This window comes from Bos javanicus, chromosome 17 (assembly GCF_032452875.1).
Source record: "Bos javanicus breed banteng chromosome 17, ARS-OSU_banteng_1.0, whole genome shotgun sequence".
In the NCBI taxonomy this organism is placed as follows: Eukaryota; Metazoa; Chordata; class Mammalia; order Artiodactyla; family Bovidae; genus Bos; species Bos javanicus.
Window position 1 is genome coordinate 48,828,751 of NC_083884.1, and position 20,480 is coordinate 48,849,230.

General features: G+C 49.3%; 1 protein-coding gene across 1 annotated transcript in view; it reads left to right on the forward strand.

The window, feature by feature from the left end:
- SLC15A4 (solute carrier family 15 member 4) overlaps nucleotides 1–15,486 on the forward strand; it is a 29,268-nt gene extending 13,782 nt beyond the window's left edge. The window contains exons 5-8 of the mRNA XM_061384529.1: nucleotides 402–570; nucleotides 8,974–9,129; nucleotides 10,233–10,391; nucleotides 14,364–15,486. Coding sequence (XP_061240513.1) covers nucleotides 402–570; nucleotides 8,974–9,129; nucleotides 10,233–10,391; nucleotides 14,364–14,512 — 633 coding nt within the window. The 3' untranslated portion in view covers nucleotides 14,513–15,486. The remainder of the gene's footprint in view (nucleotides 1–401; nucleotides 571–8,973; nucleotides 9,130–10,232; nucleotides 10,392–14,363) is intronic.
- Nucleotides 15,487–20,480: the final 4,994 nt, after the last annotated feature.

Genomic DNA, 20,480 nt, shown 5'->3' on the forward strand with positions numbered 1-20,480 from the left:
CTTTCCAGGCAAGAATACGGGAGTGGGTTGCAGTTTCCTTCTCCAGGGGATTATCTCGATCCAGGGATCAAACCTGCGTTTCCTGCTTGGCAGGCAGATTCTTTACCACTGAGCCCCCTGGGAAACCCAAACTAAGTTGCTGCTGTCAGTTAAACATGAATATTTGACCTGTTTCTTCTTCCCCCCAGAAAGCACAGAAAACCCAAATCACATCCCTTTAGAAATGAAAGCCTTTCCTCAGATCCAGTGTCTTGAGACAGACTATTTTCCTAGGAGGTCATACTTGTACAAATGAGCTATTTTTGAAATAAGCTTTTCCCATTTAGACGTTAGTTGTCAAGCAAGCAGTTGCTGACACTGCAGAAAAATAAGCCCGTGTCTTCTGCATCTCCAAATTCTAGTTTCCGGCAGCCTGGCTGACCATGTTCGATGCTGTGCTCATCCTCCTGTTAATTCCCTTGAAAGATAAACTAGTCGATCCCATCTTGAAACGAAACGGCCTGCTCCCATCATCCTTGAAAAGGATCGCCGTGGGGATGTTCTTCGTGATGTGCTCAGCCTTCGCTGCAGGTGAGAAGCTGGCTCCGTTTCTGCTCCCACCTGCTTCCCGTTGTGGGTGATTCGGAATAAGTCACTCATGTGTTCTTTAGGAAGCGTGTGTACTTCAAAGAATGTATAAGGATTATTTTATTAAACTGGAGTAGTGTTCATTTTTTGTTATATGAAGTTTAAGATGTTTTCTCAGGATTTGCTCTTTTATGTTTTTTAAAATATTTATTTATTTGGCTGTGGAAGCTTCTTGGTTGTGGTGTGTGAACTCTTAGTTCCAGCATGGGGTTCTAGTTCCCTGACTAGGGATCAAACCCAGGCCTCTCCTGTATTGGGAACCTGGAGTCTTAGCCACCTGACCACCAGCGAGTCCTAACCAGTGAAATGCTCTGGAAGGTGACTTTTGGGTTGAATCAAGGGAGGCTTATTGTCTCCTACTGATTTAGATTTTAGACCACTAGTAATTGCTAGATAGAGGGAATTTTATAAATGAAAGGTGTTAAATTATCCTCAGACCTGTGATTCTTAATGTCAGGTCCATTAGTCAGTGTCTTATGCCCTGAACCCTTTGCGCTTTTATGTAAAATTTCATGTGCGTTTTTCTGGAGAGAAAGTTTTGTTATTTTTTTAAAATCAAATAACGGGTTTGGAACCAGCCTCCATCCCCCAGAAAAAAACGAAGGCGGTTAAGAACTAACGCCCAGGTATTCTGACATCTATTGGGGGCTCGGTTCTGAGTTCATAATTCTTAGATTCTGAAGTCTAAGCTGAATTATCTTGTGCCGATAGGCTGAAGGGTTTCTGACCTTCTCACCTTGCTTTGGCACTCTTCCTTCATTAATATTTGAAAATTATTGAACCGTAAAATAGCTTACTTATATAACAAGACAAGAAAAGCTGATATTCCTGAATCACCTATATATCATCTGCGTTACGAGGAATTTAATGTTAAGTACTGCTGAGGTGGAATTTAATATTCTCTGACAAGGCTTCACCACAGCCTCCATCCACTGTCGCCCAGGTGAACATATTGATACAGTACTCAACAGATTTACAGAAATTAGTCTCTAGGCTTAAGATATCTATATTCTAGACGCTGGGACATCGTAGGGGACAGTTAGGTTTCTTTATTAATGAAATAGGTGATTAAAGGGAGGTCATCTCTGGATGAAGTTCCTGCCGTGTGCTGGCCATGTGATCTGTTTCCCTTCCAGTTCTGTGCACGTGGGCAAATAAAGCCTGAGCGAACAAGAGCTGGGTCACAGCAGGGCTCTGGTGGCAGGTTTCCTGACTGCAGAATCGGTGATGGGCGGGGCGCCCTGGAGCAGAGGAGTTGTGCTGACGGGGTGGGGGGTGGGGGTTCCTGAGCACTTGTCGTGAGCCCAGCTTCAGCCTCAGCACCTCTTCTCTTTCTGGATGGGAGAGCCCCGCCTGTACCCCAGCCAGCCAGTCGCACCCCACGGACAGGTATCCTTGTCAGCTGCCTGTGGGAAAGGAGAGATTGCTGGTTTCCGAGGCATCATCTAGCAGACTCTGGGTTTGGTTCCTTTAACACACCATCTTCTCTTTCAGTTTTGTTTATGGCTGAATAGCTTCTTTGGAGGCCCTGAAAACCCTGGGGTCATCCCTCCCGGTGGTTTCTGGCGAGCCTGTTGAGCGGGTCATGTTGGGCAGGCAGCGCTGCCATTTCTTTCTTCCTTTTTTTCCTTCTTTCTTTCTGTCTTTCTGATCTTTGGTTGTGGCATGTGGGATCTAGTTCCCCAACCAGGGGTCGCACCTGGGCCCCCTGTGTTGGGAGTGCAGAGTCTCAGCCGCTGGACCACAAGGAGCCCCAGTGCTGCCTTTTCAAAGCACAAGCAGTGCCAGCAGTTCACTTCCTGCCCTGCAGGGTCGGGCTGCCATCAGGTGGCCGCGGGCACCTGTGGGGAGGCAGGTGCTCTGCACCTGTGTGACCACGGCCGCTCTGAACGTCAGCATCCAGATCACTTGCTTAGACACGGAAAACGCCTCCAGGGCTGACGGTCTTAAAGAGGCTTTCTTTGCTGAGTGACCAGATATTAGGAAGGAACTTAACCATCACTGATTCACAGGGGTTAAACATCTTATAACTTGACTTAGGCACAGTTTATTAAATTTAATCTAAGCAGTGACTGGTGTTTCATGCCGTTTCATTTCCAGCTCTAGTGAATATTATTTAACTGGGACATTAGTGAGCTTTGAATGGAAACCAGAAATCATAACAGCAGACCAACATTTTAATAGGAAAGAGATGATTTTGCCTTTTAACTTGCTATATTCATCCATAATAAATCAGAATCTTCTGTTTAGTACCATCCCTGTTGGAAACAATTCTTTCTTTCAAGTTTCTCAGGTGCGAATCAGGCACACCCAACGGGTTTTCTTCCATTCTGCTTGAAGAAAAAAGAAATGTGCTTTCCCTATCAAAATTATATGTGTTCTTAACTTACTAACATAATAGATGCTCACTGGAGAAAAGGGAACCTTAGAAACATAAAGAAGAAGATAAAGATCAGCTGTAATTTCCCCAGAGATGCTCACTGCTGTGATGGTGCATGTCTGTCTGACTTTGTTTGTGTATCTGTGTGTACATACACATACACTTTTTGTGTTTCTGCGGAAATGAAATCCTGTTGTGTACAGTGATTTGAGCCTGATTTGAAAACTAAACCTAAGAAACCCTTAAAGGTATAAAGAAACACTTGTTAACTGTAGGCAGGTTAAAAAAAAATCCACCAAATACAGATGAGCATCTCCCCCCATTGCTGTCCTCCTTCCTCCCTCTCTGTGTCTCTCTCACACGCACAGATTTAGGCACTCATAATTCCACCCAAGGATATCTTCTACTCTCAGTCTGCAGGTGCATGGGAAAAACCATATATGATGTGATGTGTGTGTGTGTACTTCCTTTGTCACTCGCTATAAAAAAAGAAAGAACTAAAGCATCCTTCCATGTCAGACATTCACCTGCAGTCCTTTGTTGTTGGGTATTTAGGATTCTAGTTCTCACTGTTAACATCATGCATCTGTGTGTGCTAAGTTGCTTCAGTCGTGTCTGACTCTGTGCAACTCCGTGGACTGTAGCTAGGCTCCTCTGTCCTTGGGATTCTCCAGGCAAGAATCCTGGAGTGGGTTGCCATGCCCAGTGAAATTACTTTCCTTCTCGAATCCCCCCAAGGAAGTCCTAGACTCCCTCCGTTTACCCCAGACTTTGATGGGAATGCCTTCAGCTGCTCACTGTTCACAGTTCACTTGCACCTCTTAGTTTGAAATAGGTGTTTATGATGATGTTAAATATCTAATCTTTATTTCAAGTTTACTGAGTATTTTTGGCAGAAATGATTGTTGAGTTTTTCTCAAATATCTTATGTTGGTTTTCAGGAGGATGACATGCCCTCCCCCCTCCGCCTTTGGCAGCTCTTGTTTTTATTTATTTTAACTTCTGGTGTTTAACTGTTGAAATAAATTAAAAACCCTGTTTGTTAAAAGGGCTGACCCTGATGGTCTGATTGGAATCTGCTGCTGTTTTGCTGAGTGACTCCGCATCTCTGTCTAACCAACAGCAGTCTGGTTTGGTGTCTGGATTGCACAGCTTTATTAAAGGGTTGGTAAATGCCCTGTTTCTGGAGGCGGGGTGTGTAAAACAGGATGAGAAATTTCTGTTTGTTCCCAGGAAGTTCCAAGTCTTTACCTGGAAAATTACAAGGGTGCATCACTTCTCTGAAAGGAAATATGATCATTTTTCCACCTTTTCCAGTTTTGCTCAGATCTTGTTTTTTGCTGAATCACTTAAGCTTTTTATTTTTTAGTGTCCTTAGAATATAATTTATTGAGTTCGAGAAATTGAGAGAAGATAAAAATGGTCATTTAAATAGATGTGTTGCATTTCCTTCCTCTTTTCTAGTTTCACTGTTTTATGTGTTCTTTTTTGTTAGATTGGCCACAACTCTTTTACGATTTCTCCTTAGATGTATCTCTTGAGTTTATTATTTGACTGTTTTTATGTTTTCTCAGTGAATAATTAAGATATTAACTTTTATTATCTTCAGTGTGTTTTGTTGATTTCTTTTTCTCATTTCTTGAGTTAAATTCTTCCCTTCTATTTATTCGTTCCTGCTAAACAGTAAAGACCGTGTTGTTCTTTTAACTGGCCTGTTACTGTCTTTCTATCAAGGTCTCTTGCACTTTAGTTTGTTGTAATAGTTTCTTTTTTTTTTCCCCAGAAGAATATTGAAACTGTGGTTTTTATTTTCTTTTTGATCCAAGAGTACTTTTAGAGAACTTTTTTCAGTTTATAATAATTGATGCTGTTGTTTGTCCATTTGCTACCGAGAAAGCTTTAGTTGAAGAGTTGAGAGAGAGCATGGCTTTGTAATTCCTGTATCATGCATTTCAAGGCTTCCTTCTTGGCCAGTATTCCTTTCTAAAAATGTTTGTGGGGTGCTGCACAGGATGGTAGGATAGCCGTAGTGCTGTCAGCTCTGTTAGTTCAGATCCTGTGTAGCAGGAGCCCTGGAGTCCAGTGCTGCCTGGGGTTACGGGGATCACGTGTGTCCAGGGATGCGGTGGTCTGTGCAGGCTCTGGTGAACGGGAGGCACTGTCCAGTCTGGGGGACAGTGTCCTTAGAGAGGCACTGTTCTCTCTTGGGCAGCATGAGTCTGTTAGAACTAAGCCTGGAGGGGGCACAGATGTTAGTGTCCCTAAAGTTCAGGACGTGGGTCTGCCCTGGGTCTCCTCCAGTTAGCAGTGCGTTGCCGAACAAAGCCGTATCTTTCCATTTGCTTGCTCTGACGAGGACCAGCAGGGCTCGTGTGCCTCAGGTTCTCACTGCATTTCTAGCACGTGCTACATGCATAGCCAGGCTCCTCTGTCCATAGGATTCTTCGGGCAAGAATACTGGAGTGGGATGCCATTTCCTCTTCCAGGGGATCTTCCCGACCCAGGGATTGACTCTGCGTCTCTTGTGTCTCCTGCATTGGCAAGCGGGTTATTTACCACTAGTGCCACTTGGGAAGCCAAGACAAAGCCTTATCCTTTCCGTGCACTTGCTCTGATGACCAGCAGGGCTGGTGTGCCTCAGGTTCTCGCTGCACTTCTAGCCTGTGATGGTATTTTACTCATAAAGGTTTATGGGGGAGTGGCACTGTGTGGGGAGGCCACACAGGAGCTCTTAGGTCCAGTGAAAGCCCAGCCAACACCCCGGTCGGTGTTCTTGCTCCATGTTTTGCTCTGGCTCGTCGTGAGTGTAGATGAGCTGGCAGCAGGGAGCAGCAGGCACAGGGTCGAGTGGGCACAGGAGGCCTTTGCTGACCCTCGGTGTGTTTTCTTGATGCCTCCTTCCTGCCCTTGGTTGCCGAGTCTCCCTCCAGGTGACTCTGCCCGCCCCTCCCCTTATCCGACCTTTGCTGCTGCCACACTTCATTTCCTTCTCACCCACAGTGTTGGGTTTTCTTTTGTTTGACCTGATGTAAGTTTGTGTTGTTAATTGAAGAATTTGCCCCTCTTCCTTCTATCTTGGTTCTCCCAGCTTCTTGTCTTGTCTTGGTTTGTACCCGCGCTTCTTGTCTCTTCCATCATGAGCTCTGTGGCCTCTCAGGGACAGGCCTGCCCAGACCCCGCAGGACCGCTGTTGCCCGAGGACCGCTGTGGTTCTCTGTCGGCCTCTCTCAGGACCCTGCTCCTTCCTCTGTTCTCTGTGGTGTCAGCCGTGTGCTCCACACCTCCCCATCCTTCCCCCAGTCCCACCAAAGAGGCGCTCTGTTGATTTCACGTGTTCTTGTCTCAGGGCTTGGTCCTAGTTTGTTTATGCCCCCCTTGCCATTGCCCCTTGGTTTCTGTTTGTTTTTCACCCTCGGCCTTCACAGGAGTCTGCATTTTCCTAACTGATGAGACCACAGCAAATTCTGTCCTACAGCTTACTCCTGTTCTCTGCCAGCTTGCAAGAAGTCAATGGTACCTTTTTTCGTCCTGGTACTAAACCCGTACATGGCTCCCACCAGTGACACCCCACCATAAACACACAAGCACACTCGGTGTCGTCTTCATGCTCCCTTGCCTTTCCTATGAAGGGCAAGAGATTATCCAGCGTCAGTATTTATTCCCCTAAACCAGGCTGAGTGAGCTCTTCCCTCTTTCTGTACTTAAATCTAACCCTTCCAAGCTAGAGGGTTGGTGGCCAGTGCAGGGCAGTGATCTTCCAGTCCGAGGGTGGTGGCCCAGGGCCGGCTGGACCTCGGCTGAGCCAGAGGAAGCCTGTAGCACTTCAGCCTTGCGTTTGAAGGTGCTCCAACCAGGATAACACTGCGGGCCCATTGGGGCTGCCTGCTGCCCTGCCAGGGAGCAAAGCTGCTCTTTTTGGGCAAGGCCCTTAATGCCACCACCAGTTTCCTGAGATCACTGCTGGGCTGAGCCTCATATTCCCCATAGAGCAGCAGACGCTCTGCAGACCTGGGCTGCTCCTGTTTCTCAGTCACAGGACAGTCGTGAGGGCTGAGGGCTGCCTCCATCACCACCTTCAGGGAGGAGACGCGGCTTTCCACGTGGAAATGAGCTAGGAGGTCTCACCTTCTCTTGGACCTTTGATGTGTGTTCTCTTTGGATATTTGAGATGTGGTGTGGGGGCAGATTCTTTCACTCTGTCAAATCCTGGTCCTTTTTTTTTTTTTCTTGTCCTTTTTCATGCTAAGATCTTAAAAGGAATCTATATATATATATATATTTGTTGTTTAGTATCTCAGTCATGTCTGACTCTTTTGTGATCCCATGGACTGTAGCCCACCAGGCTCCTTGTCCATGGGATTTCCCAGGCAAGAATACTGGAGTGGGTTGCCATTTCCTTCTCCGGGGGATCCTCCCAACCCAGGGATCGAACCCACATCTCTTGCATTGGCAGGAGGATTCTTTACCACTGAGCCACCACGGAAGCCCCTTATGTATGTATATTCCAGTATTCCTCTGCCCAGACTCCTGTCCTTCCTCATACTGTTTTAAACACATAATTATTATGTATACATTAGCTATTAGAGTCCATTATTTGGACTGCTGCTGTTGCTGCTAAGTCGCTTCAGTCGTGTCCGACTCTGTGCGACCCCATAGACGGCAGCCCTCCAGGCTCCGCCATCCCTGGGATTCTCCAGGCAAGAACACTGGAGTGGGTTGCCATTTCCTTCTCCAATGCATGAAAATGAAAGGTGAAAGTGAAGTCGCTCAGTCGTGTCTGACTCTTAGCGACCCTATGGGCTGCAGCCCACCAGGTTCCTCCATCCATGGGATTTTCCAGGCAAGAGTACTGGAGTGGGGTGCCATCGCCTTCTCCGGACTAGAATTCCTTAAAAACATCTTTACTCTAAGAACTTGGTCCTACGGGTTGTTGTTTTAAACTTCATTTTGATCTGTTTTATTTTTTTTTTGTAGAGTAGCTATTTCTGATCTTGCTTATTTTCCTGTGTCCGTCTGTCCCACCTGACAGACGACTGATAATCCAGGGAGTCCTGGCTGCTGCCGAGGGCAGAAGGCCAGTGTACAGTCATCCCCCTTATCCCTGGCTGTGGTTTCCATCGTTTCCGTGACCCCAAGATCAACCACAGTCTGAAAATACCTACAGTACAGTGAGATGCTTAGGGAGACCGCCAACTTCACATAACTTTTATTGCAGTGTGTTGTTATCATTGTTCTGTTTTATTCTTAGTTACTGTTGTTAATCTCTTACTGTGCCAGATTTATAAGTTAAATTTTATCAGAGGTTTGTGTGGGCAGGGAAAAAAATAGTGTATATATATATATATGATGTAGAACTGTTCTCGGTCTCAGGCGTCCACTGGGGTCTTGCAGCGTATCCCTCACAGATAAGGGGGGACTGCTGTCGTTTGTTGATGAGGTTGAGCCCATCTAATGGGGAAATTGGCATTAGGAGCAGTAGTGGTAGTCGTCGTAGTCATGGTGATCAGTCAGTGAATCAGCGTAGATATGTTACCTTGAAGGGAAGATCATCTCCAGATTTATTACCTTCTGGTAAGTAAACAGTGTGATTAATCTTTTTATTGCAGGACTGTGTAGCTTTCTCTTGCTCCTCTTTTTGAAGGAAGCAAAAGGCGTTTAGGTGAGCGATCCAGAGCTTAGAGGGTTGTGTTAGGCACGCTGAACGCTGGTTTTATAAGGTGCTGCAGAAGCCCGCTTGAGATATGGATGACATGACTGCTGGTTTTCAGTGACCTACTTCAGAAGCTCAAAGGGGGAAAGGGAAAACTTCCTGAGCTTGGGGGCTTGGGGGGATATGTGTCATCTGGTGTTAACCTTTCATGCATTTCTCAGAATCATCGACAGGCATCTTGTCCCAAGGATCTGGTGTTTCAGTTTAATTACAGATGTTAGTGAATAAATGCTCATAAGCTACTTATGAATTGTAGGGATTTTGGAAAGCAAGAGGCTGGACCTCGTGAAGGAGAAGACCATCAACCAGACCATCGGAAACGTCGTGTACTACGCCGCGGACTTGCCCATCTGGTGGCAGGTCCCGCAGTACGTGCTGATCGGTGTCAGTGAAATATTCGCCAGCATCGCAGGTGAGGCTTCCTCCCGTCGGGGGCGTCTGTGTCCAGTCCCCTCACTGCATGATTAGGGCCATGCTGTTTCCTCCCTCGTTAGGCCGTGTCAAGACGTAACCGCACGGTGCTTGGTGGGTGTTGGTGGGCAGGTGTGGTTCAGAGTGTGAATCGGTGAGGAAAGGGTGACGTTATGGCTGAGGGTCCCCTTTCTTGGTGTGAAAGTAGGATTCCCACAACACCAACATGAAGATGACCTGCTGCAGTGCGTCCGCAGGAGACAGGAAAGGAGAAGGACGAGCCCCGCTTCAGGGGCCGGGGTTTGGCTGCCTGGCCTGGCACTGGCTCCCCAGCCCTGCAGCCCTGCTGCCGCAGCCAGGCCTCAGGCCCCTCACTGCCCGGCTCTCGGTGTCTGCCTGTAGATGTGTCAGGGAGAAACCTCATTTATAAAGCGTGTTCTCACAGGCCTCTCTTCCCTGTTGCTGAGGTCCCATGGTGGCATGTGGATGAGTGAATTCTGTGCAGGCCTGTTTCCCGCTGCTGGGAGTGAGGGAAGGAGGAAATGAGTGATAACCAGAGACGGCCGGGCTGTGGGCGGCGGCTTTCCCCTCTCCTCCCCTCCCCCTGTGCTCACGTGGAATTGGCTCATGAACTTGGGAGGGAATAAATCAACGAGGCCGGCCCTTCCTTTAGAGCCCAGCACATATCTCCTTGTCTGGGTATCACGGCAAGAACTGGGTTATAGATGCGCCTGCCAAAACTGTTCTCAAACACCTTGCCTTTCAGGTAGAATTCCTAAGTAGATTTCCCCATTTTAGTGTCAGAGGTTCATTTGCAAACTCACATCAGTTAAGAATGTAGGAAATTTGGCTTCTTCAACTTCTTTCCATGAGGAACAGGAAATTCCAAGAGCTGGCAAGTCAAATGCTGCCCTCTGATGTGAGCGTGGAGGTGACCACCACCTCTTGGGGTTTCTAGGGGCTGTGGTAGGAGACGAGCAGCCAGCCGGGGGCTGTCTCACAGCAGATAGGGGCTGTGCCCAGAGTCCCAGGTCCCCGAGGGCCATGGTGCGGAGGCAGTGCTGTGTCCTCTACAAAAACACTCTTCATCCCCCACCCCCCCAGGCCTGGAATTTGCATACTCGGCTGCCCCCAAGTCCATGCAGAGCGCCATCATGGGCTTGTTCTTCTTCTTCTCTGGAGTTGGGTCCTTCGTGGGCTCAGGACTGTTGGCGTTGGTGTCCCTGAAGGCCATCGGGTGGATGAGCAGCCACACGGACTTCGGTAAGGATCCCCTGCCACCCATGCCCAACCATCAACAGTGAGCAGCATCCAGAGCCCCGGCCCTTGGGTCACGTGGGCACCTGGGACTGGATGCAGTCAGTGTCTCTGGGCTGGGTCAGGAGCCCCACCCTGCTCCCCAAGCTGCGTCAGACCACCCCCTCACCCCATTTGCCCACGTCACACACGATCTCCCGGAGACTGGTGAACCTCTCCTGCCAGGTCGGCCTTGACCACACCCCGCCACCCGCGGCCGAGTGGCCGCTGTTTGTTCCCAAACCTGTGATGGGTAGGCTGCCTTCTTTCTCAACCGTCAGGCCCAGCACTGTATTTTATTAGCAGGCAAATAAAATCTGTATCACAAATTCCCCTTCATTTATCTTAGTTTTATGTTTTTTTTCCCTGACAGTACCTTTTAATTTCTTGCAGTTAAAATAAAATAGACAATAAGTTGCCTTTTTAAAAACAAATATGACTCGTGATCAATCATAATGGAGTTCTGCAGCCATTGCCAGTAGGTGGCATCTTGAGCAAAATCACTGGCGAGGGATGAGAGCTCTGCTCTTTGCAGATTGATGTCGCCTGTAAACGGACCCAGAGGTGGAAGCGTCTTTCTTCTTTATATGTTTCACCGGTAAAAAGCACCATTGCTTTTGGTTGCTTTTCCTTGTGTAGTTCTGTGGTATTTGCTGTCCCCTGGTACTTTTAGGTTGTAAATCCCTGTGGAAACCTGATGCAAGCCTAAAGACTGTTCTCCAGAAATGGCAGAATTCCAAAAGCCCTCCCATGATGCAGTTAAAATTCCTGTCCTGAGGTGAGAGTTTAGGTCCGAGAAGCCCTGATAAACAGAAACCAGAGCCCCATGGTGATGTGGTCCAGCTGTGAGCACCGGGGCTGTGGGGGTTGGGCAGGCCCAGCCTGGTTGTGGTGAGGAGGGGCCGCCCCCCTCCCTGAGGGTAAGGTCCGGTTACACAGGGGTTCTGAGAGTTCTCCTGGGTTCTTGGTGTCACAGAACAGACCTCCTTCAAAGACTTGTTACAGAGATCAAACCTCTGTAGTTCTTCAGATGTAGCTGCTGTTTCTTAGTTTTTGTTTCATTTTTAAGTGAATCATAAAGGATTGATTGGCTTTGGTCATCCTTGATGCTTTCCAGTGATTTGCTCCCCCCACTGCTAATTTAATAACTGTGGTTTGCCTGTCATTCATCCTTCCTTCTGACAGGTGATTTTAATACTTGCAGCTGTGAGGGTCACCTCCAGCGCTGATGCACACAGGGACCGGTGCTGGACCTGGGTCCTGTGTGTTGATGTTATTTCCACGAGAGGGAGGCGCCGGTCGTGTGTCCTGGATCGGCTGCCCTGTCTAGGAGCGCAGGTGGTCTCCTGTTTCCCTCGAGTGCAGAGAGCTTGCACCCCTTCTGCCTGCAGCCCCAGGAGCTGGGTGCGATGACGGTGACGCAGGAGGGCATGGCAGGGCTCCCTCTCAGTTAGGGGCAGGGCTGTTGGGGCGGAGATGGGGGACAGGATGGGACCGGGGCACCCCACTCCCACCCCCAAGCTGTGCCACATTCTTCTGGAGGAGGAGCAGAGGCCAGCTTCTCCATGCCCTCTGCTCCACCAGTGCTCAGGTGGCGGTGGGAGCTGACTCAGTGCTTCCCAGCAGACTTGTGGATCACTTCCTGTCGGGTCCCTGGGCTGTGGTCTGTCTCTTCACTGTGTCCCTCTCTCCCCGTCCTCTGCCTGGCCTGCTCGTCTTTGTTGTGTTTAGACTGGGAGCCACATCTACGCTGTGAGGGGCTCTGGTCTTGAAGTGCGCAGCTTGGTGTGCTCTTCATCCTGACCCAAGTGCAGGACGGCTGGAAGCCTTCCTCCTGTTCTTGCTGCGTTAAGCCCCCAGGCCCCGGCAGGATGAATTGCTGTGATGCCAGCCCGCTGAGTCCTGTCGCCTCCCAGTCCTCTGCCGCGGCCGGTGTCTCACTCAGCGCTGTGTTCTCTGAGTCGTCCCCAGTAACTGGTTCTTTTGTTGTTTTTGTGGAGTATCTATTGTACAAATAAGTCACAGTTCATTTCTCTGCTGTGCTGTGCATGGGTGTTGCAGGCGTCGCCAGTTGGAGGCTGTCATGAATAGAGCAGCTGGGAATGTTTTTGTGCATGTGTTTGGTGACACGTGAGCTTGTTCCTTGGGGCCCAGGAGTCTGTCTTATCAAATAAAGAACACCCAGAGTTTACCACCTTCATGTGCAGTTACCTTCTGTCTGATAAGAGGCCCAAGAAAGCAAAGGCTGATTGTGATAGCTTTTAGGTGGTGGACCCGGTTCTGAACACCCTTCCTAGCCCAGGCTGAGACTTGCCCTGACAGGGAAAACACTGTGTACAGTCCGCTCGGCCTGCCGGCTTTCAGCTCTGCTAGTTTTAACCTCCTGTGTCGTTTGGGGAGGTGAATGTTTCAGGATTGGCACTTTGGCACCACCCAGCAGTGCCATGGTGGGCATGGGCACACCAGGCTCCAGGAGAGGGGGTCTCTGTCCAGGGCGGAGCCCCGCAGGCAGTGAGGACCTAACCATGGCTTTTCAGTATCTGTTGAATAAATAGTAGAAATTCTAGGTATTACTGGATTTGTTTCTAAAGCAGTAAACATAGGAAATCGTTGTCTTCTACAACCTGAGTGAGAATTCTTTAAAAACATGTGAGTGATTATTATGCAAGCACGTGTATTATGTCTGTTCGTTCATTCTGTTTAATGAAAGCAGTGTTGAACGTCTAATTTTAATGAGTGTGTGTTCAGATAGAAAAAGGAAGTTCCAGAATAACCCAGCCTGAGGGAGACCTGAGAGGGAAGGAAGTCTGGTGTACCAAGTAAACAAAGTGGAAGTGCTCGTGAAGCCCGGCCGAGAGAACCACGGCTTTCTTCCGAGACGCCCGCTTCCTCTGGACACCTTGCTGATGGACACGTCTCCCCGCCCCTCTGCTTGACTGTGTCAGGCCCTTTTCAGTTGGTGACAAGCGGTGGAAGCGGTTGTGGGGACAGCCGTCTGCAGGGAGCTGGGGTGACCTTCGCCCACAGCCCTGCGTCTCCACGCCAAGGGGCCATGGTGGGTGGTGCTGTGAAACCTCGGTTCTCTGGTGTGCAGACCTGGTACCCCAGACCTCCATGAAGACTGGGGCTCCTCACGGGTACTGCTGAGGAGGCGGCCTTCCGCCCTGGGCACTTCTCATGGCAGCGCTGTTGCTGCCTGGGGGCGGGGTGGGGGGCTGGCCACCATGTTTTCGCATCTTACAAACGAGGAGACTGGGCCCAGAGACCACGACACTGGGTTTGAGCCTGGTTGGTTGAGCTCTGAGGTCCATGACCTTGACCTCCGCCGCCTCACGGTTTGTCAGGAATTAAGTGGAACCTTGCGCGTAGGATGCCTGCACGGTGCTCGGGCATTCAGTATGTCAGCTCTTTGGCAACCTGAAGTTTTTAAGGAGAAATTTAAAAAGCAGATTTGTATCTCCCCGTAGCATGTGGCTTGTGTGTTCAGCCGCCTGCCCTGGCCTGTGAAGGGTACATTGGAGTGTATCTGATGTCAGGTGACAACGCAGGAGTGCAGGAGTCCAGGACTCCTGTGAGACATGATGTCCAGGCCATGTCCTGGGCCGCGGAGTGGTCTTGATAAATGTACAGACTCTGGACCCAGGATACCAAGACCCTCCGCTTCCAGACCTGACTTGGGGACAGTCGGGCTCCTTGTCTGTGGAGCAGGAGAGGCTGGTGACAGGGCCCCAGCATGGAGCTGGTGTTGACGTACAGCCAGCTTCATGGTGGCTCTGGGAGCAAGGCACTTGTGTACTTCAAATTAGGGATAGAATATTCTTCTTTCGATTTTTTAAATGACAACATTAAAAGTCACCCTGACCTTGGTAGGAACCAAGTTAAAGAAATTGTAAACTTTCTTTCTAAACCCTTGTTTCTTTTTCCTTTCTTTCTCTCCAGGCAACATCAATGGCTGCTATTTGAACTATTACTTTTTCCTTCTGGCGGCCATTCAAGGAGCCACCCTCCTGCTTTTCCTTATTGTTTCTGTGAAATACGACCGTCAGCGGTCGAGAGCGAATGGCACGCCCGCCAGCAGGAGGACCTGATGCTCCCGCACCCCTGTCGGGTCTGTTGGACGGACAGATGGATGAACGGATCCATGGGAAGGGGCTGTGGGGGCTCAGAGAGTGGATGGCTGACTTTCCTGAGACTTGGTGTGACACCGGGATTGGTCTCTTCTCTTACCGGTAGCCTAGGTGAGTGCTTCCCTGCGGTTCATCTCCTGCCGTCTGGGCCTTCCTGGAGCAGATGCACAGGCTGCCGCAGGCTTCTCGCCACCGAAGACCCTGGTTCACCCTGCAGCTGGTCTCCTCTGGCAAACACCCGCAGACGCTGACACCGAGTCTCTGGAGACGACACCCATGCGGGTTGGCATCCCAGTATTTTAAACAAGTATCTCATCTCCTTGCCGTAAAACCTGCGCTCACCGTCTTCTTCTTTCTTGATGAATAGATACCTGTTTCCATTGAGGAACAGGAGGATTTGTTAAGAAACGAAAGGGTGGTCAAGTGCCGTGAAGGTTTTATAGAGAAGTCCTGCTCATGGTTTCTCTCCTAAGCCACAAATCTTGCCAACACCAAGTTCCTCGGTACAGGCCAGCGGTGAATGCATTTTATCTGCTGCTGCAAATAGTGCTAATATTTTAAACTGTTGAGATTGCTTTCCTGTTGTTTCCTTAAGAACATGATGTTGTACTAAGAACTGTTTAAGACCATGTGTTCATCTCAACCTGTGACGCAGCCTGACGTGTGTTTTAAAACCTCGCCTAGTCAATGCTTGTGTACGATTTCACTGTGGCACCACTGAGACTGAAGACCCGCTCTTGCGGGGGAAGGACCTCCGCTGAAGGGCACTGGTGCGAGTGGGGACGGTTGGCAGTGTTCACTGTGAGCCTGAACTGTCGACAGCCGCTGGCTCTGGGCGGTGGGGGTTTCTCGTTTTGTCTAATAAACTATTCCTCATTTGTTGCTGTGCTTTTGGTATAACTTTATTATAAAAACACCTTGATTTTGAGACCCACTGACTGCTTCTCTGTGTGCTCTGTCCACCACCGTCACACGTGTGCGTTTTATGTGTGGACGTCGTGTGAGTTCCTCAGCTGTCACGTAGACCGTGTGAGGGGTCCTCAGGCAGGAACTGGTGCAAAGTCTCAATAAAACGCCTGCTCCTGCTGCAACTCTTTGACTGTCTAGGAGAGTGATACTTGCGCCTGCTCTGTACTAAAATACAATTTTATATTATTTATGTTATTTTGTTTGGAGAACAAAAAAGCAAACACCTTACTCATCTGGGTGTGAGTTTGTATTAAAGATAAATAAGGGTTGGAAAGCCCTGCTCTAGGAAATAAATACACCATCCTCCAGGAGTATAGTTTCAGCCTTCAGGATCCATTACATATTGAAAACCATTACCTCATGCTGTCAAAAAATCACATTTTTTTCTGTAAGGAATCGGGCACAAAAGGGAAAGGGGTTGTGTGACGAGAGCTCAGCCTGTCCCTGGGCTCTGTGTGGTGCGCGTGCCCCAGGCGTGTGGAGGCGGCATGTGGGGCCCACGTCCTTGCCCAACCTCTGGGCCTTACATGGGCTGGGAATCTGTACAGGTAGCCAGGTACACCTCTCCTGTTAAGGGGAAGCTGTCTAGAAAGCCAGTCGGTTAAAGAACTGATGGCCTTTTAACTTTCTACCTGAATTTAGAGAGTGTACCATTGTGGTTGCTGTGTGGTGCTGAACAGCAGTTGAATAAACAAATCCACAAAACCAGTATGCTGTCATGGGGTTCTCATTAAAACACATGCCTGCCCTGCAGACCTCGCTGTGGGTCTCCAGCCAGTGATCGTGTCCTCCATTGGAAGACGCTCGTCTCTGCTTTCTCTTCCTTGATGGTGGATGAAACTGAGCGCTCTATTTCTGCTCAGTCTCATGGGCGGATTTAAAGAGAACGTTGTCATCAGGCTGAGTTCTTTGTCAGGAGCTCACGCATCTCCAGGTTTCTCATGGAGCTCGCAGGGTGCTGTCCGTCTTTCTGGCTTCACGGGCGGGAGTCCCACCTCTGAGGGGCGACTGGAGCATCTCTACCCACCTCAACATCCGAATGTGGAGGTGGCCTCTTCTCGGGAGAGCAGGGAAAGCACAAAATGATACATATAACACTGCAAAGTTTCAAAGCAACAAGTCCTTTCAAAATTACAGGGGGCCTTTTATGAAACCCTGATCACTTCTTAAGTCCAGGTAATAAAGAATGGATGATCTTCAGTATTAGTGAACTGTTCCACTCAGCGCAAAACAATCCCGTCGCTTGAAAAAGCGCATTAAAGAAGAGCAGAGTGCTGTGATAATCTGAAATCACCACACAGTTTACGGGCATCTTTGAGTAGAAATCATTTGAGCAGATACTTTCAAATGTTCATTGCAACACCTTGCTGTTGTGAAAATAAGGCCTTTCAGGGGAAATAATACATGTTTAAAAAGTGCTTTTGGAACTAAGACAAATTAAGGGAGCAATACAAAATGCAAAGGAAAAAACAAAACACCTCCAGACTGCATAAGTGGAACATCAGCATTTGCTAACTTCCAAGTGGGCTAAGAGAGGCACGCACCTTGGAAAGGAAGCCAGGCCAGGGCCAGGGAGTTGCACCTGCAGTCTCATCTATGTTAGTGCCTCCTCCAGACCCGAGCGCAGGGAAGAGGGTCTAGGGCTGACAGCTGAGCAGACCCAGACAGGAGCGACTTCACCACAGCCAAGACTCCATAGTGACGATGACCCGACAGGAACCACATTCTCTTCCCAGTTCCAGGCTGATTTTCCGGCGGCTCTGCCTCCTGGCAAAACAGGTTGAGTAGGGAGTGGAGAGGAAGGCACCTGACCGTGGTGCTCTAAAGAAACGCATGATGAAGCCCTGGATCTTGGGACACCAGCAGCAGAGCTGGAGGTGGATGGGCCAGTCAGGATCTCTCACTTGCACAAAGTTCTACGAATCCTCCCCTAATGCTCAGAGCTGCAGTCATGAATTGTTCTTAAAAATAGATCCAGTATCTTAACCAAAGTGGCTTCTGCCTGACCGACCACAGAATGGGGGCAGGAGATTCTAGGGCATAGGTGATGCTTGAAGCCTCGGTTTGTGAGAACACAGAGAGAAGGGACATAATGTGGCTGCTCTCGTGCTCCAAGGTCAGAGGGATGAGGGGTGGGCACGTCTCCAGAAAGAAGCGGAGACAGACACCAAGTCTCTCCTGCTGAGCAATGAGTCAGAGGTGGGGACCCTGGTGACCACTGTTGAGGGCTGGTGTGCTGGAGAGGAGGGTCTGCAGACAGCCGAGAAGGGAGAGCTAGGCACCCATAAAATGGCGCTAACTTGACCCTAAAGGGAACCAAAGACAATAGGTGGTAGCCAGGGAGCCAAGTCGGAGAAGGCAGTGGCACCCCACTCCAGTACTCTTGCCTGGAAAATCCCATGGATGGAGGAGCCTGGTAGGCTGCAGTCCATGGGGTCGCAAAGAGTTGGACACGACTGAGCAACTTCACTTTCACTTTTCACTTTCATGTATTGGAGGAGGAAATGGCAACCCACTCCAGTATTCTTGCCTGGAGAATCCCAGGGACAGGGGAGCCTGGTGGGCTGCCATCTATGGGGTCGCACAGAGTCGGACACGACTGAAGCGACTTAGCAGCAGCAGGGACCAAGTGGGGCAAGGGAGGGCTTTGCGTTCCTTCTGTTTTTGAGAACGGAGAAAAGAAAGCTTTATGAAATCCCAGCATTGTATAAAGTGAACATTATGATCTTGGGGAAGTGGTGGAAGCCCAAAGTGACATTCTCACTGCTGGGGGTGGGGGTGGGGCTGGGGCTGGGCTTGGGTCGGATGAGCGAGAAAAGAAGGGAGCAAAGGGGGTGGAGGTTTTCAAGGCCCCTCCCCCACAGGAGCCCGAACCTGCCACCCCCAGTGTGTGGGGGCCACAGTGTCCTCACGCTGTTAGTCAGGGCCTTAAGGACCACAACCTTGGGAGGCAGAAGAGAAAAGGACACAGAAAAAACTATGCACCCACCACAACTCTGCACAGGGTGGCCAGACGGGCCCCCAGACTCAAAGCTGCGAGCGTAAAAGGCCAGACCCTCCCTGTACCAGACCTGCCTCTTAGCCATCCCTGTAGAGATACAGCTGCTGTGCTGGGGTGACCCTGTGAGTGTGCCCTCGTTGGGAAATAGCATCTTTGTAGACAGAGTCAAGGTAAGATCAGGTCAGCAAGGTGGGCCCTAAATCCAATACGACTGGTGTCCTTACGAGACGAGGGCAATTCGGGCTGAGACACCCTGCATGTGATGATGGAGGCAGAGTGGATGGAGCGATGCTTCCACGAGTCAAGGACACTGAGTGTGACACGGCAACTCCGGGGCTGGAAGAAGCCAGAAACGGCCCTCCCCCAGACCCTTCAGAGGGCATGGCCCCACCCACACCTCTGGCCTCTAGACCTGGAGAGAAGACATTTCTCTTTATTTATTTATTTATTTTTTTTCTTTCTTTTTTTTTTTTTTATGTTAGCCACCTTAATATCTAGCAGAGCAGAAGGGACTACCCTGGTGGTCCAGGGGTTAAGAGTCTGTGCTTTCAGGGGGCATGGGTTTGATCCCTGGTTGGGGAACTTAGATCTCACATGCTGCATTGCATGGCCAAAAAATAAATACATGTAAAAACTAAATTAAAAAAAAATCTAGCAGAACACCTTTCTCTCTCAGGAGAGCTGGGCAGGTAAGTAAAAACTTTATTTGCTAGGAGTGTGGTCTTTAACCAATATTACCAGTATCATCTGGGTCCCCTCCTGACCCACTGGGTGCGAATCTCAGACTGGAGTCTGAGAATCTGCTTTAAAACAAACTCTTCAGCTGACTCTCTTGCATGGCAAGGTTGGAGGTTTAAGAATCACTTAGTTAAGAAAAGGCATCAATCTGTGACTAGAAGGGAGGCCACTTCCAGTTCCTAAAACCCCAAGGTCAACAGTTTTGGAAACTCATTGTGATCCTGGGGTAGTTATCAATACTGCCTACAATACCGCCTCTCAGAAGCAGCCTTAGGGTAACTCTGTAATTTACATGGCAGAACCAGTGGCAGAGGGGTGTCCCTGGTGATCCAGTGGTTAAGAATCCGCCTTCCAATGAAGTTCCATCTCTGATCAGGGAACTAAGATCCCACATGCCTTGGGGCAATTAAGCCCACCTCACAACTAGAGACAAGGGGGCGTGCCACAATGAAGATCCTGGGTGGTGCAACTCAGACCTGATACAGCCAAATAAAATATTGAAAAAGAAAAGAAAAGAAACAGTGGCAAAACTGAAGCTTCCCTCCCTTAGTCGGTAAAGAATCCGCCTACAATGAAGGAGACCCGGGTTCGATTCCTGGGTTGGGAAGATCCCTTGGAGAAGGAAATGCCAACCCACTCCAGTATTCTTGCCTGGAAAATCCCATAGACAGAGGAGTCTGGCGGGCTACAGTCCGTGGAGTCACAGAGACTCAGACCGGTCTTAGCGACTTCACTTTCTTTCAAGGTTAACATCTATTTAACAGCCAAGCAAAGGCTATGCTAATGCAGGTCTCTGAGCTCTGATAACCATATACCATAAATGCTTGAACTAAGAACTTTGACTTCTCTCCATTCAAGCCTGGCTCACTCCACACCATTCAAAATAAAACTTGCACTTGAGGGAGGCAGGTGCTGACCTTCAGTCTAAATAAATTCCAAGAGAAGACTAAATATAAACAAGGGAGGAAAAAACTCCCCCATAAACTGCTTGGGACTGGATGTCAGTTCCCTGCTGCCTCAAACGTGCAAAAGCAGCTCCGGGTGCTCCTCAAGTCGGGTCAATTCACCCTCTCCTTCGCTGGCGGGGGCGCTGACATTTACTTTGTGAGCAATCTACTGGCTGAGATGCTGCCACACACGTGACCCCCGGCAGACCTGGCCTCCTTTGGGTGCACCTGTAGTGGGCGTCTTCTCCTGCAGTCTCTGGATACAGGCCTGGCC